This window comes from Indicator indicator, chromosome 7 (assembly GCF_027791375.1).
Source record: "Indicator indicator isolate 239-I01 chromosome 7, UM_Iind_1.1, whole genome shotgun sequence".
NCBI classification, from domain to species: domain Eukaryota; kingdom Metazoa; phylum Chordata; class Aves; order Piciformes; family Indicatoridae; genus Indicator; species Indicator indicator.
In genome coordinates, this window is record NC_072016.1 from 37648623 (window position 1) to 37670032 (window position 21410).

The 21410-nt window shown below is 55.4% G+C and overlaps 1 protein-coding gene across 1 annotated transcript in view; it reads right to left on the reverse strand.

The window, feature by feature from the left end:
* The window catches only part of LOC128968323 (cGMP-dependent protein kinase 1-like), a 155625-nt gene that overhangs the window by 31505 nt on the left and 102710 nt on the right, over positions 1 to 21410 (reverse strand). The window contains exon 4 of the mRNA XM_054382735.1: positions 7035 to 7098. Coding sequence (XP_054238710.1) covers positions 7035 to 7098 — 64 coding nt within the window. The remainder of the gene's footprint in view (positions 1 to 7034; positions 7099 to 21410) is intronic.

Here is a 21410-nt window from a genome sequence, read left to right on the forward strand (position 1 = left end):
TCCCGAATGAGAGCCTGTCCCCAACGAGAGCCTATCCCCAATGACAGCCTGTACCCAACGAGAGCCTGTCCCCAACAAGGGGTTGTCCCAAAGGAGAGGCTGTCCCCAAGGCGAGCCTGTGCCCAAAGACAGCCTGTCCCCAATGAGAGCCTATCCCCAATGACAACCTATCCCCAATGAGGGTCTATCCTTAACGAGAGCCTGACCCCAACAAGAGCCTGCCCCCAATCAGAGCCTGTTCCCAAAGAGATCCTGTCCTCAATGAGAGCCTGCCCCAATGAGAGCCTGTCCCTAACGAGAGCCTGTCCCTAACGAGAGCCTGTCCCAAATGAGAGCCTGTCCCCAAAGAGAATCTGCCCCCAATGAGAGCCTGTCCCCAATGAGAGCTTGTAGCAAATGAGAGCCTGCCCCTAATGAGAGCCTATCCCCAAAGAGAGCCAGTCCCCAATGCGAGCCTGTCCCCACACAAGAGCTTCCCCCAACGAGAGCTTGTCCCCAACGAGAGCCTGTCCAAAATGAGAGCCTGTCCCCAACGAGAGTCTACCCCCAATGAGAGCCTGTCCCCAAAGAGAGCCTGCCCCCAGTGAGAGCCTGTCCTCAATGAAAGCCTGTCCCCAGTTAGAACCTGTCCCCAGTGACAGCCTGCCTCCAATGAGAGCCTGTCCCCAATGAGAGCTTGTCCCCAATGAGAGCCTGCCCCAATGAGATCCTGTCCTGAACAAGAGCCTCTCCCCAATGAGAACCTGACCCCAACGAGACTCTGTCCCCAAGGAGAGCCTGTCCTCAATGAGAGCCTGTCTCCAACGAGCCCTTGTCCCCAATGAGAGCATGCCCCCAATGAGAGTCTGTCCCTAATGAGAGCCCGTCCTCAACGAGAGGCTGTCCCCAATGTGACCTTGTCCCCAATGAGAGCCTGTCCCCAGTGAAAGCCTGTCCCAAATGACTGCCTGTCCCCAAGGAGAGCCTGTCCTAAATGAGAGCCTGTCCCCAAGGAGAGCCTGTCCCCAATGACAGCCTGTCACCAAAGAGAGCCTGTCCCAAGTGAAAGCCTGTCCCCAACGAGAGCCTGCCCCCAATGAGAGCCTGTCCCAAATGAGAGCCTGTCCCCAACGAGAGTCTGCCCCCAATGAGAGCCTGTCCCAAATGAGAGCCTGTCCCCAATGAGAGCCTTTCCCCAACGAGAGTCTCCCCTAATGTGAGCCTGCCCTCAAAGAGAGCCTGTCCCCTAAGAGAGCCTGTCCCCTAAGAGAGCCTGCCCCAATGCGAGCCTGTCCCCAACAAGAGTCTGCCCCCAACGAGAGCCTGTCCCCAATGAGAGCCTGACCTCAACGAGAGCTTGTCCCCAATGAGAGCCAGTCCAATGAGAGCCTGTCCCCAATGAGAGTCTGCCCCCAATAAGAGCCTCTCCCCAAAGAGAGCCTGCCCCGAGTGAGAGCCTGTCCCCAATGAGAGTCTGCCCCCAATAAGAGCCTCTCCCCAAAGAGAGCCTGCCCCGAGTGAGAGCCTGTCCCAAATGAGAGTCTGCACCCAATGAGAGCCTGTCCCCAACGAGAGCCTGTCCCCAATGAGAGCTTTACCCCAACGAAAGAGTGCCCCCAACAACAACCTGCCCCAATGAGAGCCTGTCCCCAAGGAGAGCCTGTCCTCAACGAGAGCCTGCCCTCAACGAGAGCCTGCCCCAAATGAGAGAACGTCCCCAATGACAGCATGTCCCCACTGAGAGCCTGTCCCCAACGAGAGCCTGTCCCCAATGAGAGCCTTTCCCCAACAAGAGTCTGTCCCCAACGAGAGCCTGTCCCCAATGAGAGCCTGTCCCCAATGAGAGCCTGTATTCAACGAGAGCCTGTCCCCAATGAGAGCCTGTCCCCAACCAGAGTCTGCCCTCAATGAGAGCCACTCCACACTGAGAGCCTGCCACCAATGAGAGCCTGTCCCCAACAAGAGTCTGTCCCCAACAAGAGCCTGTCCCCAATGAGAGCCTTTCCTCAACGAGAGCTTGTCCCCAACCAGGGCCTGTCCCAAAGGAGAGGCTGTCCCAAAGGAGAGCCTGTCCCCAACTAGGAGCCTGTCCCCAACGACAATCTGCCCCCAATGAGAGTCTGTCCCTAAAAAGAGCCTGTCCCCAATGACAGCCTGTCCCCAACGAGAGCCTGTCCCCAATGAAAGCCTGTCCCCAAGTGAGAGCCTGTCCCCAACGAGAGCCTGTCCCCAACAAGAGCCTGTCCCCAATGTCAGCATGTCCCAAATGAGCGCCTTTCCCCAAATAGACCATATCCCAAGTGAGAGCCTGTCCCAAATGAGAGCCTGTCCCCAAGGAGAGCCTGTCCCCTATGAGAGCCTGTCCCCAACGACAGCCTGTACCCAATGACAGCCTGTCCTCAATGACAGCCTGTCCCCAACGAGGCTCTGTCTCTAATGAGAGCCTTTACTCAATGAGAGCCTGTCCCCAAAGAGATCCTGTCCCCAACGAGATCCTGTCCCTAATGAGAGCCTGTTCGAAATGAGAGCCTGTACCTAATGAGAGCCTGTCCCCAATGACAGCCTATCCCCAACGAGAGCCTGCCCCAAATGAGAGCCTGTCCCCAATGACAGCCTGTACCCAACGAGAGCCAGCCCCCAGCGAGAGCCTGTCCCCAGTGAGAGCCTGTCCCCAACAAGGGCCTATCCCAAAGGAGAGGATGTCCCCAAGGAGAGCCTGTGCCCAAAGACAGCCTGTCCCCAAGGAGAGCCTATCCCCAGTGACAGCCTATCCCTAATGAGGGCCTATCCTTAAAGAGAGCCTGACGCCAATAAGAGCCTGCCCCCAATCAGAGCCTGTTCCCAAAGAGATCCTGTCCTCAATGAGAGCCTGCCCCCAGTTGGAGCCTGTCCCAAATGACAGCCTGTCCCCAAGGAGAGCCGGTCCCCAAGGAGAGCCTGTCGCAAATGAGAGTCTGCACCCAATGAGAGCCTGTCCCCAACTAGGCCCTCTCCCTAATGAGATCCTTTCCTCAATGAGATTCTGGCCCCCAAGAGAGCCTTTCCCCAAGGAGAGCCTGTCCCCTATGAGAGCCTGTCCCCAACAACAGCCTGTACGCAATGACAGCCTGTCCTCAATGACAGCCTGTCCCCAACGAGGCTCTGTCTCTAATGAGAGCCTTTACTCAATGAGAGCCTGTCCCCAACGAGATCCTGTCCCTAATGAGAGCCTGTCCCAAATGAGAGCCTGTACCTAATGAGAGACTGTCCCCAATGACAGCCTATCCCCAACGAGAGCCTGCCCCAAATGAGAGCCTGTCCCCAATGACAGCCTGTAACCAACGAGAGCCTGTCCCCAACAAGGGCCTGTCCCCAAGGAGAGGCTGTCCCCAAGGAGAGCCTGTGCCCAAAGACAGCCTGTACCCAATGAGAGCCTATCCCCAATGACAGCCTATCCCTAATGAGGGCCTATCCTTAACAAGAGCCTGACCCCAATAAGAGCCTGCCCCCAATCAGAGCCTGTTCCCAAAGAGATCCTGTCTTCAGTGAGAGCCTGCCCCAATGAGAGCCTGTCCCAAGTGAGAGCCTGTCCCCAAAGAGAATCTGCCCCCAATGAGAGCCTGTCCCCAATGAGAGCTTGTCGCAAATGAGAGCCTGCCCCTAATGAGAGCCTGTCCCCAAAGAGAGCCAGTCCCCAATGCAAGCCTGTCCCCACACAAGAATTTCCCCCAAAGAGAGCTTGTCCACAACGAGAGGCTGTCCAAAATGAGAGCCTGTCCCCAACGAGAGTCTGCCCCTAATGAGAGCCTGTCCCCAAAGAGAGCCTGCCCCCAGTGAGAGCCTGTCCCAAATGACAGCCTGTCCCCAAGGAGAGCCGGTTCCCAAGGAGAGCCTGTCGCAAATGAGAGTCTGCACCCAATAAGAACCTGTCCCCAACGAGGCCCTGTCCCTAATGAGAGCCTTTCCTCAATGACAGCCTGTCCCCAAAGAGAGCCTTTCCCCAATGAGAGCTTGTCCCCAAGGAGAGCCTGCCCCTAATGAGAGCCTCTCCCCAAAAAGAGCCTGTCCCCAATGAGAGCCTCCACTATTGAGAATCTGTCCCCAAAAAGAGCCTGTCCCCAATGAGAGCCTATCCCCAATGAGGGCCTATCCTTAACGAGAGCCTGTCCCCAACAAGAGCCTGCCCCCAATCAGAGCCTGTTCCCAAAGAGATCCTGTCCTCAATGAGAGCCTGCCCCAAAGAGAGCCTGTGCCCAACGAGAGTCTGCCCCCAATGAGAGCCTGTCCCAAATGAGAGCCTTTCCCAAGTGAGACCCTGTCCCAAGTGAGAGCCTGTCCCCAAAGAGAGCCTGTCCCCAGTGAGAGCTTGTCCCCAATGAGAGCCTGCCCCTAATGAGAATGTGTCCCTAAAAAGAGACTGTCTCCAATGAGAGCTTTTCCCCAACGAGAGTGCCCCCAACGACAACCTGCCCCCAATGAGAGTCTGTCCCCAACGAGAGCCTGTCCCCAATGAACGCCTGCCCCAATTGAGTGCCTGTCCCCAATGAGATTGTGTCCCAAATGAGAGCCTGTCCACAACGACAGCCTGTCCCAAATAAGAGCCTGTCTCCAAGGAGAGCCTGTCCCAAATGAGAGCCTGTCCTCAACAAGAGTCTGTCCCAAACGAGACCCTGTCCTGAACGAGAGCCTGTACCCAAAGAGAGCCTGTACCCAATTAGAGCCTGTCCCCAATGAGAGCCTGTCCCCAATGACAGCCTGTCACCAAAGAGAGCCTGTCCCAAGTGAGTGCCTGTACTCAACTAGAGCCGGTCCCCAACGAGAGCCTGGCCCGAATGAGAGAATGTCCCAAATGAGAGCCTGTCCCCAACGAGAGCCTGTCCCCAATGAGAGCCTTTCCCCAACAAGAGCCAGTCCCCAATGAGATCCTGTCCCCAATGAGAGCCTGTCCCCAACGAGAGTCGGCCCCCATTGAGAGCCTTTCCCCAATGAGACCCTGTCCCAAGTGAGAGCCTGTCCCCAACGAGAGCTTGTCCCCAACGAGAGCCTGTCCAAAATGAGAGCCTGTCCCCAAGGAGAGTCTGCCCCCAGTGAGAGCCTGTCCCAAATGACAGCCTGTCCCCAAGGAGAGCCGGTCCCCAAGGAGAGCCTGTAACAAATGAGAGTCTGCACCCAATGAGAGCCTGTCCCCAACAAGGCCCTCTCCCTAATGAGATCCTTTCCTCAATGAGATCCTGTCCCCAAAGAGAGCCTTTCCCCAACGAGACCCTGTCCCCAAAGAGAGCCTGTCCCCAGCGAGAGTCTGCCCCCAATGAGAGCCTGTCCCACATGAGAGCCTTTCCCCAGTGAGACCCTGTCCCCAGTGAGAGCCTGTCCCCAATGAGAGCCTGCCCCTAATGAGAATCTGTCCCCAAAAAGAGCCTGTCTCCAATGAGAGCTTTTCCCCAACGAGAGAGTGCCCCCAACGACAACCTGCCCCCAATGAGAGTCTGTCCCAAGTGAGAGCCTGTCCCAAGTGAGAGCCTGGCCTCAATGGCACCCTGTCCCCAACGAGAGCCTGTCCCCAATGAAAGCCTGCCCCAATTGAGTGCCTGTCCCCAATGAGACCATGTCCCAAATGAGAGTCTGCCCCCAAGGAGAGCCTGTCCCAAATGAGAGCCTGTCCTCAACGAGAGCCTGTTCCCAATGAAAGCCTGCCCCAATTGAGTGCCCGTCCCCAATGAGAGCGTGTCCCCAATGAGAGCCTGTCCACAATGACAGCGTGCCCCAAATAAGAGCCTGTCCCCAGGGAGAGCCTGTCCCAAATGAGAGCCTGTCCTCAACGAGAGCCTGTCCCAACAGACCTGTCCAAGAGAGCCTGTCTCCAATGACAGCCTGTCCTCAACGAGAGCTTGTCCCCAGTGAGAGCCTGTCCCAAATGACAGCCTGTCCCCAAGGAGAGCCTGTCCCAAATGAGAGTCTGCCCCCAACGAGAGCGTGTCCCCAACGAGAGCCTGTCCCCAATGACAGCCTACCCCAATGAGAACCTGCCCCTAATGAGAGCCTGTTCCCAATGAGAGCCTGTCCTAAATTGAGAGCCTGTCCCCAACGAGAGCCTGTCCCCAGTGAGAGCCTGTCCCCAGTGAGAGCCTGTCCCCAGTGAGAGCCTGCTTTTACCCAGGCAGGCACTGCCCAGCTCTACCCAGGCCGGCAAGTATCTATATGACATCCCCCCTCTGGTTTAACTCTTTTGTGAGCAGCTTCTCCGCAAGCCCTCCTTTAAGGGCAGGACATTGCCCTCTAACATATGTCCCACCCCACCTGAGAGCACACAGGATTGGCACAGTCTCCCCTTCTGCACCACTGCCCCAGGGGAAGGAGGAGGTGGTTTCCCTTCTGCACACTCAGATTCATCAGGTTAGAAGAGACTTGCAAAGCTCATCTTGGCCAACCCCCAGCAGGCAGCAGGGACACCTCCAGCTACAGCAGGCTGCCCAGGGACACAGCCAGGCTGATCCTGAGTGTCTCCAGGCATGGAGCCTCAACCCCCTCCCTGGGCAGCCTGTGCCAGTCTCTCCCCAGCCTCACTGTGCAGAACTTCCTCCTGATGTCCAACCTAACTCTGCCCTGCTCCACTTCCAACCCTTATCCCTTGTCCTATCCCTACAGCCCCTTCTGAACAGTCCCTGCCCAGCCTGCCTGGGGGTCCTCTGCAGATACTGAAATGCAGCTCTGAGGTCTCCCTGGCGCCTTCTCAATCTCCCCTCTCCCAGCTCAAAGCCATTGTTTCTCAGCCTGGCACTCCCAGCCCTTGCCAAAAGTCCCTCTCCAGCTCTCCTGGAGCCCCTTCAGGTACTGGAAGGCTGCTCTGAGTTCTCCCTATAGTCTTCTCCAGCCCCAGCTCTCACAGCCTGTCCCTCTCCAGCTGGATGGAAACCCAACTAAAACCAATTCAAAGCTGGGTTCATTTTTCACACAGCTCCTCTCATCCTGCTGGAACAGGGTCAGGAAGCTCCTCTTTGGAAGACAAGAGCCTGGGTAGTGCCACCAGAAGGCTCCCAGGCTCTGAACTCATGAGCTGTCCAATGAGAAGCACTTACCTCTTCCAGGACATCTGCAAGCTTACTGAGTATCTCCTCAGGAAGGCTCTGGAATGTGGGAACACTGCAACACAAGAGAAACCTCGATTAATGCTTCCCTCTGCACAGGGCAGCAATCTAAAGGCCTTTCTCTCAGCTGTCTCCCAAGAAAGGTTTTGCCCTGGGGCTGAGCAGCCGAATTCCTCCTGGAGACCTGACCTGCTTCCAGCAGCCAAGATGGGATTGGCTTGGGGGGATGGAAGGCCACTTGCAGCAAAAAGCTGGAGAAGCACTCAGAAAGCTGGTAACCAACTAAGGATCAGTTCAGGACTTAATGGAATTAACCTGTGCCACCAACCTACTCAGTCACAGGCAGGACTGGGGATTTTCTCCTGGTCTGCTCCCACCCCACCACAAAACACTCTCAGCTCTAAGCAGAAATGGATTTGAGCTGGACTGGAAACACTTGCAAACATAAGAAGATCATGAACCATAGAGGCTATTTGAGAGGTGCCCTGCCCATGGTGGGGAGGTTGGAGGAGATGATCTCTGAGGTCTCTTCCAACCTAGGCCATTCTAAGGTTCTATGAAAGCCAGGAGGATGGAGTGAGATGGGGGTTGGTCTCTCCTCCCTAATAAGAAGTGATAGTAGAAGAAGAAATGGCCTCAAGCTGCACAGGATACATTTAGGTTGGACATGAGGAACAATTTCTTCCCTGAAAGGGCTCTCAAGGCCTGTCCCAGGCTGCCCAGGGCAGTGGTAGAGTCCCCATCTGGGAGGGGTTTCAAAGCTGTGCAGCTGTGGTGCTGAGGACCATGGGTTAGTAGTGACCTGGCAGTGCTGGGGTAGGGGTTGGGCTCTATGATTTCAGAGGTCTCTTCCAACCAAAGTGATTCTATGATGCCTGCATCACAGAATTGTTTGGGTTGGAAAAGGCCTCCCAGCTCATCCAGGCCAACCATCAACCCAACCCCAGCATGGCCACTAAACCACAGCCCCAAGTGCCGTGGCCACAGCTTACTGTGGGAGCACAGTGTCAGAAACACAGCAGCACTGAGGCACAGGAAGAGTTACTGAAGACCACAGCAGGAGTTCCCACCCATGTTTGCTTGGTTTGCTTGGCCAAAAGGTCAACTTCTCCATTGGCTTAGTGGCATTTCCCTTGGCAAAGGTCATGTCTACCAGGCTCAAGGAGAGTTGGTCAAGGAGAGTGGGGAATGCAGTGACAAGGAGCCTCCAAGAATGAAATTTAATTCAGTCTGGAGTGGGATGGGGGATATGGAGTGGGGCTTCCAACCCTCCTGCAAGCACTCTTGCCTTGAGCCTCTACCTCTACCATGTAGAGGAGATAAAACCTGGCCAGCAAGGTTGGGGAGTCTCCCTCTTTGGAGATATTAAAAAGAACATCTGGACAAGGTCCAGAGCAACCACAACCAGTGGCCCCGCTTGAACAGGTTGACCAAATGACCTCCAGAGGTCCCTCATAGTTTCCCCCAATCTGACTCTGCAGTACCCCTTGGGCTCTCAGTCACTCCTGACCCTACAAAAGTGATGGGGATCAGCATGGGGCCAGACTCTTGTCAGTGGTGCCCAGGGCCAGGCCAAGGGGCAAGTGGCAGAAAGTGGAAGGCAGGAGGTTGGAGCTGAGCAGGAGGAGAAAGTTGTTTGGGGTGAGGGTGCTGGAGGGCTGGAGCAGGCTGCCCAGAGAGGTTGTGGAGTCTCCTGGTGTGAAGAGCTTCCAATCCCCCTGGGCATTGTGCTGCTGGGCAAGCTGCTGTGGGTGCCCTGCTGGAGCAGGGGCTTGGGCTGGGTGATGCCCCGAGGTCCCTTCCAAACCCCCTTTTCATTAGAGGTGTTCTTTGCCATAGAGTCACAGAATGGGTTGGAAGGGACCTTCAAGACCATCCAGTGCCAACCCCCTGCCATGGGCAGGGACACCTCCCACCAGCCCAGCTTGCTCAAGGCCTTACCCAGCCTGGCCTGGAACACCTCTAGGGAGGGGGCAGCCACAGCCTCCCTGGGCAACCTGTGCCAGAGTCTCCCCACCGTGGTACTGCAGAACTTCTGCCTCAGCTCCAGTCCAACCCTTCTGTGCCTCAGCTCCAAACCATTCTCCCTTGTCCTGTCTCTAGGCATGAGAAGTCCCTCTGCAACCTTCCTGCAGGCTCTCTTCAGGTACTGGCAGCAGTGCCTGAGGACAGTCAGACAAACTCCATGCAGTTATCAGGCCTAGAAAACCAAAGCCATTTGCTTCTCATGCTGTGCCTCAGAGGAGGTCCTTGGACACTGAGCAGCGTTTTGGGGACACAGGACACCTGACAGAGAGTGACAGTATTCCTCCAAACTGGGCACTGATGCCATCTCCCAAAGCAAGTGGAGCCAGGCATTTCTGTCTCTGCTCAGTGTCTCCTGACAGCAACTGGCCATAATCACACACCTGAAGACACTGCAGGGCCACAGCCAACCCAGGGACTCTGCTTGGCAACGTTCACTGCTGTGATGCTGGTCCCCACCCCTTCCTTTGGCACATCACCACTAAACGAAGGGATCAAACAGATGACTGTGCTTTGCTGGCTTCATAATTACATACACACAAGAGGAAAATGAGCTGCCAGTGTTCTGAAGGTCATCTGAATCACCAGCATTTCGTCTGCTCCCTATCTTCTTCCTTCCTAATATCTTCCAGCTCCCATCAAACCAAAGGGACCTGAGAGCTGTGCCCTTGAGAGTAAACTTTTGAAGCATTCTGACTGAAACTGCAAAAATCACAAAGGAGGCACTGAAATATGGAAACATCTGAGAACAGCAGCACAGGGAGGGGATTCTGCCCCTCTGCTCTGCTCTGCTTTGCTCAGATCCCCACCTGCAGCACTGCCTCCAGCTCTGGGGCCCCCAGCACAAGAAGGACCTGGAGCTGCTGGAGAGGCTCCAGAGGAGGCCACCAAGGTGAGCAGAGGCTGCAGAACCTCCCCTGTGGGGCCAGGCTGGGAGAATTGGGGCTGTGCAGCCTGGAGAAGAGAAGGCTCCAGGGAGACCTCAGAGCAGCCTTGCAGGACCTGAAGGGCTCCAGGAAAGTTGGGCAGGCAGGGACTTCTGCCAAGGGCTGGGAGTGCCAGGCTGAGGGACAATGGCTTTGAGCTGGGAGAGGGGAGAGTGAGAGTGGAGAGGAGGAAGAAATTGTTGAGAGTGAGGGTGGGGAGAGACTGGCACAGGTTGCCCAGGGAGGCTGTGGCTGCCTCCTCCCTGGAGGTGTTGAACTCCAGGCTGGATGAGGCCTTGAGCAAGCTGGGCTGGTGGGAGGTGTCCCTGCCCATGGCAGGGGATAGGCACTGGATGGTCTATGAGGTCCCTTCCAAGCCAACCCATGGTGCAGGACTCTGTGAACACTGAGTGTTTTAGCAGGCTCAGAAGCACAACCTGGTGAGGTTGGAAGGCACCTCTGGAGTTCATCCAGTCCAACCCTGCTGCCAAAGCAGGGCACCCACAGCAGGTTTCACAGGGCTGTGTCCAGGCAGCTTTTGAAAGCCTTCAGAGCAGACTCCACATCCTCCTTGGGGTAAACACCTTTAAAATGCCTGCAAGGCCACCAGTTCTTTCCCTCACCCCTCTGACTGGGTGATTTCACCTTTGACTTGCCAACACTGCCAGATTGTTTTTGCCCTCAGCAGAGCCCCTTTCTCTCAGAAGCCCAAATTTGCTCTGCACAGAAAAAGCCTCAGCAACCTTTTTTGCCTATTGATATATTTCTTTTTAGTTTTTTGCACTGAAAATAAAATGCAGCTGAAAACGAATTAAACAGTAAGGATATGCTGGTGGCTTGGGGTGCATTGGAGAAATAATCCAATCAACCTGACAGCTCTGAAATATGATTTGGAAATTCAATTGCTCAAGACAAGATAATCTGAAGGAGATCACAGCCCAGAGAGTAATGGAATGGGTGGGAAAAAAAACACAACCACCACTGAAACCAACACAACAGAACAGCATCAGGCATTCAGCAGAGCTCAACTCAGCTGCTCCCAGACCAGCTTTGCTGCTTCTGCCCCCTGCATGGGCTTCTGGAGCAGCTCCTCTGGAAGATGCAGCCTGAAAGCCTTCCTCAATCTCTTGACATCTGTGTCAAGAGCCTCATCCCCCAGTCCCTGCTGGGACCATGCTGAGAGAGAGTCACAGAATGGGTTGGAAAGTACCTTAAGGGTCATCCAGTTCCAGCACCTGCCATGGGCAGGGACACCTCCCACCAGCCCAGGCTGCTCAAGGTCTCATCCAGCCTGGCCTGGAACACCTCCAGGCAGGAGGCAGCCACAGCCTCCCTGGGCAGCTTGTGCCAGAGTCTCACCACCCTCCTACTGAAGAACTTCTTCCTCAGCTCCAGTCTAACCCTGCTCTGCCTCAGCTTCCAACCATTCCCCCTTGGCCTGTCTCCAGACACCCTCAGCAAAAGTCTCTCTGCAGCCTTCCTGCAGGATCCCTTCAGGTCCTGGCAGGCATCTCTGAGGTCCCCCTGGAGCCTTCTCCTCTCCCCCAGCTTCCTCAGCCTGGCCTCACAGCAGAGCTGCTCCAGCCCTTGGATCATCTTTGTGGCCTCCTCTGGACTCTCTCCAGCAGCTCTGTGCCCTTCTCCTGCTGAGGACACCAGAGCTGGAGGCAGGATTGGAGGTGAGGTCTGAGCCCAGCAGAGCCAAGGGGCAGAATCCCCTCTGCTGCCCTGCTGCCCACACTGCTCTGGCAGGAGGGCACTGGAGCATCTAGGGTCTGCATGAGCAGTCACACGAGCACAGACACAGCTGTGTGGTCCACCAGGTGCTCCAAACTCCATCCACAGTGTGCTCCAGCTACAAATTCTGTGGCCAGCAGTAAGCAGTGAGACCAAGCAGCCACAGGTCAGCTGATTCCTGTGATGGGCAATCTCTTGCCTGAGGGAAACCTCTCAGGAAATGTGTTGGATCCAAGGTGCACTGGATCTGTCACCTCTGCAATCACAGCAGAGGTTCAGCTTTCCTCTGCCTACTTCCTCCTGCTCTTCAGGCACTGGCAGAGGCTGCCCAGGGAGGTGGTGGAGTCCCCATGGCTGGAGGTGTTCCAGCAAGGTGTGGCCATGGCACTTGGGGCCATGGTTTGGTGGCCATGGTGGGGCTGGGTTGATGGTTGGACTGGATGAGCTTGGAGGCCTTTTGCAGCCCAAACAGTTCTGTGGTTCTATGAGCAAAGCTTGTCCTCACTGAACAGAGAATCTCACAGCCTACCCAAATTCCCTTGAACTTCTGCAAGAGAGTTTTTTGTTCTCTTAGACAGTAGGGATCGTGGTGAGGTCATGGCTTTCCACCAAAGGCTATTTATTGTACCTCTGGCTAGAAGGAAGACCTTGGAGTGCTGGGGGACAGCAAGTTCTGCATGGGACAGCAACATGCCCTTGTGGCCAAGAGAGCCAAGGGGGTCCTCGGGTGCAGCAAGAAAAGTGTGGCCAGCAGGGCTGGGGAGGTTCTTCTGACCCTTAATCTGCCCTGCTGAGACCACAGCTGCAATCCTGTGTCCAGGTCTGGGCTCCCCAGGTCAAGAGACCTGCTGGAGAGAGTCCAGAGAATGCTATGAGGATGCTGAGGGGCCTGGAGCAGCTCTGTGAGGAGCAAAGGCTGAGAGCCCTGCAGAAGAGCAGCCCCAGAGGGCAGCTGAGCAATGCTCAGCAAGAGCTAAAGGAGCTGTGGGGAGGGGACAAGAGGCTGGGGCCAGGCTCTGCTGAGTGGTGCCCAGGGCCAGGCCAAGGGGCAAGTGGCAGAAAGTGGAAGGCAGGAGGTTGGAGCTGAGCAGGAGGAGAAAGTTGTTTGTTGTGAGGGTGCTGGAGGGCTGGAGCAGGCTGCCCAGAGAGGTTGTGGAGTCTCCTGGTGTGGAGAGCTTCCAGCCCCCCCTGGGCAGGGGGTTGGGCTGGGTGACGCCCAGAGGTCCATTCCAACCCTCTCCATGCTGGGCTTGCATGGATTCCAGCCCCACCTAGATGTGTTCCTGTGTGCCCTGCCCTGGGTGTCCCTGCTCTGGCAGGGGGTGGGGCTGGATATATCCAGAGGTCCCTTGCAGCCCCTAGCATCTCTGATTCCATGGTTTCTTGAAGGCCATGCTGATGAAGAAGGCCACAATGCAGGTTCGTAAGGCAACACTTCAGCTGGAGCTTTGACTCACTGCAGGGATCAGAGCAGGGTTAAAGAAGTGAGCCAGGGCTGCTGCAAGCACTTCCCACAGATTCACTCCTGGCTCACCCTCCCTCCTGGTTTGTTGCTCATCATTCCTCAGGTTCCCAGTGGAGACAGAGTCCTCCTGTCAGGTATAGAATGTCTAACACAACCCTTTGACAGTCCACCTGCTGAAGGACCTATTCTGGAACCAGCATGCAGAGCACAGCTGCAGTGCTGATGCAGCCACCCAGCACTGCCTGAATTCCAGGTGGCCAGGGCTGGCCCCAACAGCCTCCTCCCACAGCTCCACTGGGATTCCTTGGGATGCTGAATGCCTCTTTCCACAGTAGTCAATAACCACACAAGACAAAGAGCAGTGGGTGCAGACCATCAGCCTGCTGAGGAGGCAGGATGGAGTGCAGTACTCATGGTAGTTGGGTTCTGGCTGGACTGGATGATCTGAGAGGTCCTTTCCAACCTCAGTGATTCTGGGCAGATCAGCACTGCCACCCAACTCAATGCCAGCATTCCTGGGGCACTGCTGTAGGGGAATGGTTCTTTAACATCCTCAAACAAGGAGGTCCCAGACCAGGAATGGGAAGACTTTCTCCTCAGACTGTGAAAGTTATCCTGAGCTTCAGCAGATGCAAAACTGGAGGACAGAGAGGAAAAGTTCTCCTTTAGAGAGTCCAAAAGAACAGAGAGATTTGATGGGTGACAGTTTCCTTTGTTCTCCTGCTTGGCTGAGGTACCTTGGGGTGCTGATATTGCAGAAGTCATGAACCTTTTCTCAAGGTGTCTTCCTGGAAAGCTCTGCTTGTAAACTGGAATCCATGCAACCCCAGCATGGAGAGGGTTGGAAGGGACCTCTGGGCATCACCCAGCCCCACCCCCTGCTCCAGCAGGGCACTCACAGCAGCTTGCCCAGCAGCACAATGCCCAGGGGGGGGTGGAAGCTCTCCACACCAGGAGACTCCACAACCACTCTGCTGCTTCCTGTCCTCCTGATTCTCAGTAATCTATGAGTTGTATTTATTGTCAAGCCACTGGGGTGATATTTCCAGCGATAGGCAGTAATTGAATTGAAAATGTATTCCTGAGACTCATAAAAAGCAATGAAAATTTCACCTTCTGCCTGCACATTAAAGATTCCTCTCATGCAGGCAGAGGACAAAGGCATAAAATTATCATTAGGATGAGTAAATGCAGGAGAGACAGGAAAAAGGGATGGCTCTCTGAGTGGACATAAAAACATCCAGCAGGTTGTGCACCAATGGCAGCAGTTACTGCAATTCTTTCATCCCCTGAAGAATCAAATGCTCCCATTCTATACCTGACCAAGCCTTCTTCAGCTGCCCTCAGCAATGGGAACTGTCCCATCATGAACAGGAGAGAGGATCCTGTGTGGAGTGACAGTTAGCTCCCTGAAAGAGAGCCATCAAGAACCCAGCATGGGGAGGGCTGGAAGGGACCTCTGGGCATCACCCAGCCCAAGCCCCTGCTCCAGCAGGGCACCCACAGCAGCTTGCCCAGCAGCACAATGCCCAGGGGGGGTTGGAAGCTCTCCACAGCAGGAGACTCCACAACCTCTCTGGGCAGCCTGCTCCAGCCCTCCAGCACCCTCACAACAAACAACTTTCTCCTCCTGCTCAGCTCCAACCTCCTGCCTTCCACTTTCTGCCCCTTGGCCTGGCCCTGGGCACCACTCAGCAGAGCCTGGCCCCAGCCTCTTGCCCCCTCCCCACAGCTCCTTTAGCTCTTGCTGAGCATTGCTCAGCTGCCCTCTGGAGCTGCTCTTCTGGTCCTAGGGAGAGCAGACCAACCCCCAAAGGCTCCGAAGGTTGCTGCTCACACTGCTGTTGGTTTAGAAATTCCTTCCCATCCACTCAGTTCTGGACATGACAAATAGCTGCAATAAGCTCAAGTACATGCCCTGCTGCCACCCTGTTGACCTCTTCAAGTGCATCATCAGTCAGACTCTCACAGCTTCTATTTTTCAATGCAGTTCAAACATTGAGGCAGAATCCATGAAGAGGAAAATTAAACAACCCCCAACAAAGTTCAGAGTCCTGAAGTCAGGATGGGTACAGCCAACAGCCTCTCCCTGGAGGTGTTGAGGGCCAGGCTGGAGCTGGGGAGGGACTTTGGCCAAGGGCTGGGAGTGCCAGGCTGAAGGACAATGGCTTTGAGCTGGGAGAGGGGAGAGTGAGAGTGGAGAGGAGGAAGAAATTGTTGAGAGTGAGGGTGGGGAGAGACTGGCACAGGTTGCCCAGGGAGGCTGTGGCTGGTTTGGAGGTGTTGAAGTCCAGGCTGGATGAAGCCTTGAGCAAGCTGGGCTGGGGGGAGGTGTCTCTGCCCATGGCAGGGGGTTGGCACTGGATGGTCTTGAAGATCCTTTCCACAGATTCACAGATTGTACTGGATGGAAGGGACCCTCAAAGGGCATCTTCTAAAAGCCCTCTGCACTCAGCAGGCACACCTCCAACTAGAGCAGGCTGCACAGGGCCACATCCAGCCTGGCTGTGAGTGTCTCAGGATGGGACCTCAACCACCTCCCTGGGCAACCTGTGCCAGTCTCTCCCCACCCTCACTCTCAACAATTTCTTCACAGAATCACAGAATCAATAAGGTTGGAAAAGACCCCAAGGATCATCAAAGTTCAACCTGTCACCCAGGACCTCATGACCTTACTCCTCTCCACTCTCACTCTCCCCTCTCCCAGCTCAAAGCCATTGTCCCTCAGCCTGGCACTCCCAGCCCTTGGCCAAAGTCCCTCCCCAGCTCTCCTGGAGCTCCTTCAGGTCCTGCAAGGCTGCTCTGAGGTCTCCCTGGAGCCTTCTCTTCTCCAGCCTCAACAGCCCCAACTCTCCCAGCCTGGCCCCACAGCTCTTCTCCAGCTTCTGATCATCTTGGTGGCCTCCTCTGGAGCCTCTCCAGCAGCCCCAAGTCCTTCTTGTGCTGGGGGCCTCCAGACAATTCTATGAACTCATTTGCAACCCAAACCATTCCATGACCCTAGGCATCACCAGCTCCAGCTGCAGAGGTGTCACCACAGCCTGGAGGAGGACATCCCCATAAAGCCTCCAGCTGAAAGTTCACCATGGTGGCAAACCACGACCTTGAATGTACAGGAATAAGAGAAAAGAGCCTAAAAATATCTGCTGAGCTGCAGACAGGCTGGTGGAAAGGGCACTGCTGTTTACTGGCATTTCCATGCCCATGAGGTCACCCCAAAAACCAGCACCAACAAGGAAAACAAGGCAAGGAAAGGGCGCTCAGGCACCCAGCTGGGCTCCTCCAGCAGTGCTTCAGCAGTTGCCATGGCAATGTAGCTGCTCCTGCCTGCCCTGTCCCTCTAGCCTGTGCTGGTGGTCAGCACACTGGGGGCACAGCCAGGCTGCAGAGAAGGGGCAAGGCAGACACAAAACCTCTCTTTTTCCCCGCCAAGGTAAGTGGCTGCAGCAACCCCAGCTCTGTTCCACTGCCAGCTTGGTCAAGCAGAGGGCACATCTCCAGGCTTTACTTTGCAAGGTGGAGCTGTAGGAACCATGGGGCACTGCTTGGGAATGGGGCTCTGAGGTGCTCCTGACTGCAGCTGAAAACAGGAGACTGAAAAAGCAGACAGCAAGGGGATGGAACCAGTGCAGAGGAGGCTACAGAGATGACCCAGGGGATGCAACAGCTCTGCTGTGAGGCCAGACTGAGGGAGCTGGGGGTGTTCAGCCTAGAGAGGAGAAGGCTCTGGGGGGGCCTTAGAGCAGCCTGCCAATAGCTGAAGGGATCCTGCAGGAAGGCTGCAGAGGGACATTTAAGGTCAGCAGGGTGTGCACTGACAGGGCAAGGGGAAATGGATTGAAACTGAAGGAGAACAGCTTTAGATCCCACCTTAGGAACAAATCCTTCGCCATGAGGGTGGCAAGAGTCTGGAGTGGATTGTCCAGGGAGGCTGTGGCTGCCCCCTCCCTGGAAGTGTTCAGGGCCAGGCTGGATGAGGCCTTGAGCAAGCTGGGCTGGTGGGAGGTGTCCCTGCCCATGGCAGGGGGTTGGCACTGGATGGTCTCTGAGGTCTCTTCCAGCCTAAGCCATTCTATGATTCTGTGGTGAAGCTCTGTACAGCATAGAATCCCAGATGGGTTTGGGTGGAAGGGAGCTTGAAAGCTCCCCCAGCCCAGCCCCTGCAGCCAGCAGGGACATCCCCAGCCAGAGCAGGTTGCTCACAGCCCCAAACACCCTGACCTGCACTGCTGCCAGCCATGGGGCAGCTCCCACCTCTCTGGGCAGCCTGGGCCAGGCTCTCCCCACCCTCAGCCTCAAACATTTCTCCTTCTCTCCACTCTCCAGCTCCCTCTTGCACTTCAAACCATCCCCCCTTGGCCTGGCACAAGAGGTCCTGCTCAGAAGTCTGTCCCCAGCTTTCTGCTGGGCCCTTGGAGCACTGCAAGGCCACCAGAAGGTCTCCCTGGAGCCTTCTCCTCTGCAGGCTGCCCAAGCCCAACTCTCCCAGCCTGGCCTCCCAGCAGAGGGCTTCCAGTCCTCAGAACATGTTCCTGGCCTCCTCTGGATATGTTCCACCATGCCCATGTTCTTCTGAGGCTGAGGGTCCCAGAGCTGAACCTGCATTAGGCATCCCTCTCATTAATAAGCAGCTCTGGGGTGTATCAATGGCTACACAAAGCCTCTCCTGCAAGGTTGTCTTGTCCTGTCACCTTCACCTGTCAGGGAGGTCATCTCAGCCTTTGCCTCTAAAGCTCCAGCTCCAGCTCCCTGTGTTTCCCCACGGCACAGTGAGCTCAGCCTGACTGAGAGTCAAGGCCTACAGCCAGCCTTCTCCTCATCTTGAAGGAAAAACCCAGCAGCAGAAGTGGAAGAGCCAACCTACAGAAGTGTGGTTTGATTTGTTCTTCACTGGACAGACTCCCACACCATGGACCCTTCCTGCATGCATTGTGCTGCACCCTAGCTGATATCACAGATTCAGAGTGCACTGGGCTGGAAGGGAGCCTCAGAGGGCATCTTGGCCAACCCCCTGCAGGCAGCAGGGACACCTCCAGCTACAGCAGGCTGCCCAGGGACACAGCCAGGCTGATCCTGAATGTCTCCAGGGATGGGGCCTCAAGCACAGCCCAGAGCAGCCTGTCTCAGCAGCATGGCTGGTGGGGGGCATGTTTGATATTGTGTCTCTTGGCTTGGACTCCAACAATGAAAGTAAAAGCAGAGCTCTTGGTGGCTTCTGAAGCCAGATGGACCCTGGGTATGATGTAACAGGTCCCCTTCTTCCCTCCTGAGACACTCCATGGGCTGTGTTGGAAAGCCTGGACATCCTAAAGATGGGTGATGGCCACATCTTGGGGTGCTGAATACTCTTCCAGAGGGCTCTCTTGGCTTTCAAAGCCTTGGGCTGCACACCCTGCCTCATGGGGCAGCTGCTTCATTGTGGCTTTGAGTAACACCTTGGGATGAAAAGGATGCTGGTCTGGCTGGGTGCCAGCTGGGGCTGCTGCATCTGCTTCTGTACTCACCTCTGCATTTATCTCCCTTGCAGAAATCACTGCCCTTTGTCCATCTCTGTTGTCCCCTCTGCTCAGCCACGTGCTGCTGTGAGCCAGGGCAGAGCTGCTTCTGCTCAGGGCTGTGATTCCCAGCCCAGGCTCTGCTCACTGAGGCACTTTCTGCAGCTCAGGGCAGCTTGGCACAGCCAGGGGCTGCTGCCAGCAGGCAGAAGCTGATGGCACAGTCACTGCCAAGGGCTGGGCTGCACACCAAGGGCACTGCCATGGCTTGGGCCCCACCTTGGGGGGCAGGAGGGCAGAGGTGGCAGCTGCAGGCAGGAGCAGACAGCACAGGGACCCTCAAGTGCCCCCCAAGGGATTGCAGTCCATGGAGGGCATCTTCAGGAGCAGGCTGAGGGCTGCCCAGGGCCAAGCCTCTTCTTCCCTGGCTGCTGTCCCAGCAGGACTCTGTCCCTTCTGCCTTCCATCCCCATCCTGTGCTCCTGAATCCAGCTCCAGGATCCAGCTCCTGAACCTGGTTCCCATCTGCTGCTGAGTCCAGGCTGGGCCCTGCCCAGTGCCTGCCCCCAGCAGCAGTGGTGCCAGTGGTGCCAGTGGTGCCCTCAGGGGTTGGGTTCCATGTTGGTTTGTGTCTCTGTGTCTCTCTCCCCTGGCATTGTTCTTCTCTCCAGCCCAGCTGGCTTAGTTTCTCTCCCCCCATCAGGCTCTCTCCCTTCTGCCCTTTCTCTTCCCTGTGGGTATCAGAGGGCTCCATGCCAGCCTCTGGCACTGCTCTGGTGGCCTGCCCAGCCCTGCCCTGTGACAGGCCAGAGGAGAGTTTGTGCCATCATTAATTAAAAGCTCGGGCTAACGAGATCCTTTCCCTTCCTTCCTATTAGCTGTAGTGAATCCCTGTGCAGGGTGTGTGCATGTCTGAAACTCATTTCAGTTTCCACTGCTCAAGCTGGGTCCTGCCTCTGAGGTGACACAGAGCATTCATCATCATCTGTCCTCTTGATGTGTTCCAGGGACTTGGATGAATCAGAGTTTACACAGCAGAGCGGAACAGGAGGCTTCTTTATATGGAACGCTTAGGAAGCTCTTTGTGAAAACAAATCCAATATTTACTCTCCAGGGCCTCTGCTCTGCAGACCTGTGTGATTTAAGCAGCCATCTCTCCCACTTGCACAGCATTTCCCCACTGCTTCTCTCCTGCACACATCTCTTATAAATAACTGCTTCCTGCACTGAAATCTTCTGGCCCCGGAATTATTTTTAGCACAGGCTTGAGCAGGAAATCATTCCAGTGTTGGAATCACAACTGGGGGATGAGATGGGGGGACTGCAGGAGAGCTGGGCAGGGACTTCTGCCAAGGGCTGGGAGAGACAGGCTGAGGGACAATGGCTGTGAGATGGCAGAGAGGAGGTTGAGAGTGGAGAGGAGGAAGAAATTGTTGAGAGTGAGGGTGGGGAGAGACTGGCACAGGTTGCCCAGGGAGGCTGTGGCTGCCTCCTCCCTGGAGGTGTTGAAGTTCAGGCTGGATGAGGCCTTGAGCAAGCTGGGCTGGGGGGAGGTGTCCCTTCCTATGGCAGGGGATAGGCACTGGATGGTCTTTAAGATCCCTTCCAACCTACACCTATGAGTTACCACAGCAGGAGAGGACAGTGGCAGCCTCCAGGGGAGCAAATAAGATAGCAGGAAGCAAACTGGGGGTGGTGTGAAACCATTCTAAGATGCTATGGGTCCCTTTCATCCCAAACCATTGTCTGATTCTCTTGATCTTTAGGGTCTGTTCCAACCCAACCCATGCTAAGATTCTATGAGCCTTAAGGTCCCTTCCAACCCAACCCATGCTAAGATTCTGTGAGCCTTAAGGTCTCTTCCAACCTGACCCATGCTAAGATTCTGTGAGCCTTAAGGTCTCTTCCAACCCAACCCATGCTAAGATTCTGTGAGCCTTAAGGTCCCTTCCAACCCAACCCATGCTAAGATTCTATGAGCCTTAAGGTCCCTTCCAACCCAACCCATGCTAAGATTATGTGAGCCTTAAGGTCCCTTCCAACCCAACCCATGCTAAGATTCTATGAGCCTTAAGGTCCCTTCCAACCCAACCCATGCTAAGATTCTATGAGCCTTAAGGTCCCTTCCAACCCAACCCATGCTAAGATTCTATGAGCCTTAAGGTCCCTTCCAACCCAACCCATGCTAAGATTCTATGAGCCTTAAGGTCTCTTCCAACCCAACCCATGCTAAGATTCTATGAGCCTTAAGGTCTCTTCCAACCCAACCCATGCTAAGATTCTATGAGCCTTAAGGTCTCTTCCAACCCAACCCATGCTAAGATTCTGTGAGCCTTAAGGTCTCTTCCAACCCGACCCATGCTAAGATTCTATGAGCCTTAAGGTCTCTTCCAACCCAACCCATGCTAAGATTCTGTGAGCCTTAAGGTCTCTTCCAACCCAACCCATGCTAAGATTCTATGGGCCTTAAGGTCCCTTCCAACCCAACCCATGCTAAGATTCTATGAGCCTTAAGGTCCCTTCCAACCCAACCCATGCTAAGATTCTATGAGCCTTAAGGTCTCTTCCAACCCAACCCATGCTAAGATTCTATGAGCCTTAAGGTCTCTTCCAACCCAACCCATGCTAAGATTCTATGAGCCTTAAGGTCTCTTCCAACCCAACCCATGCTAAGATTCTGTGAGCCTTAAGGTCTCTTCCAACCTGACCCATGCTAAGA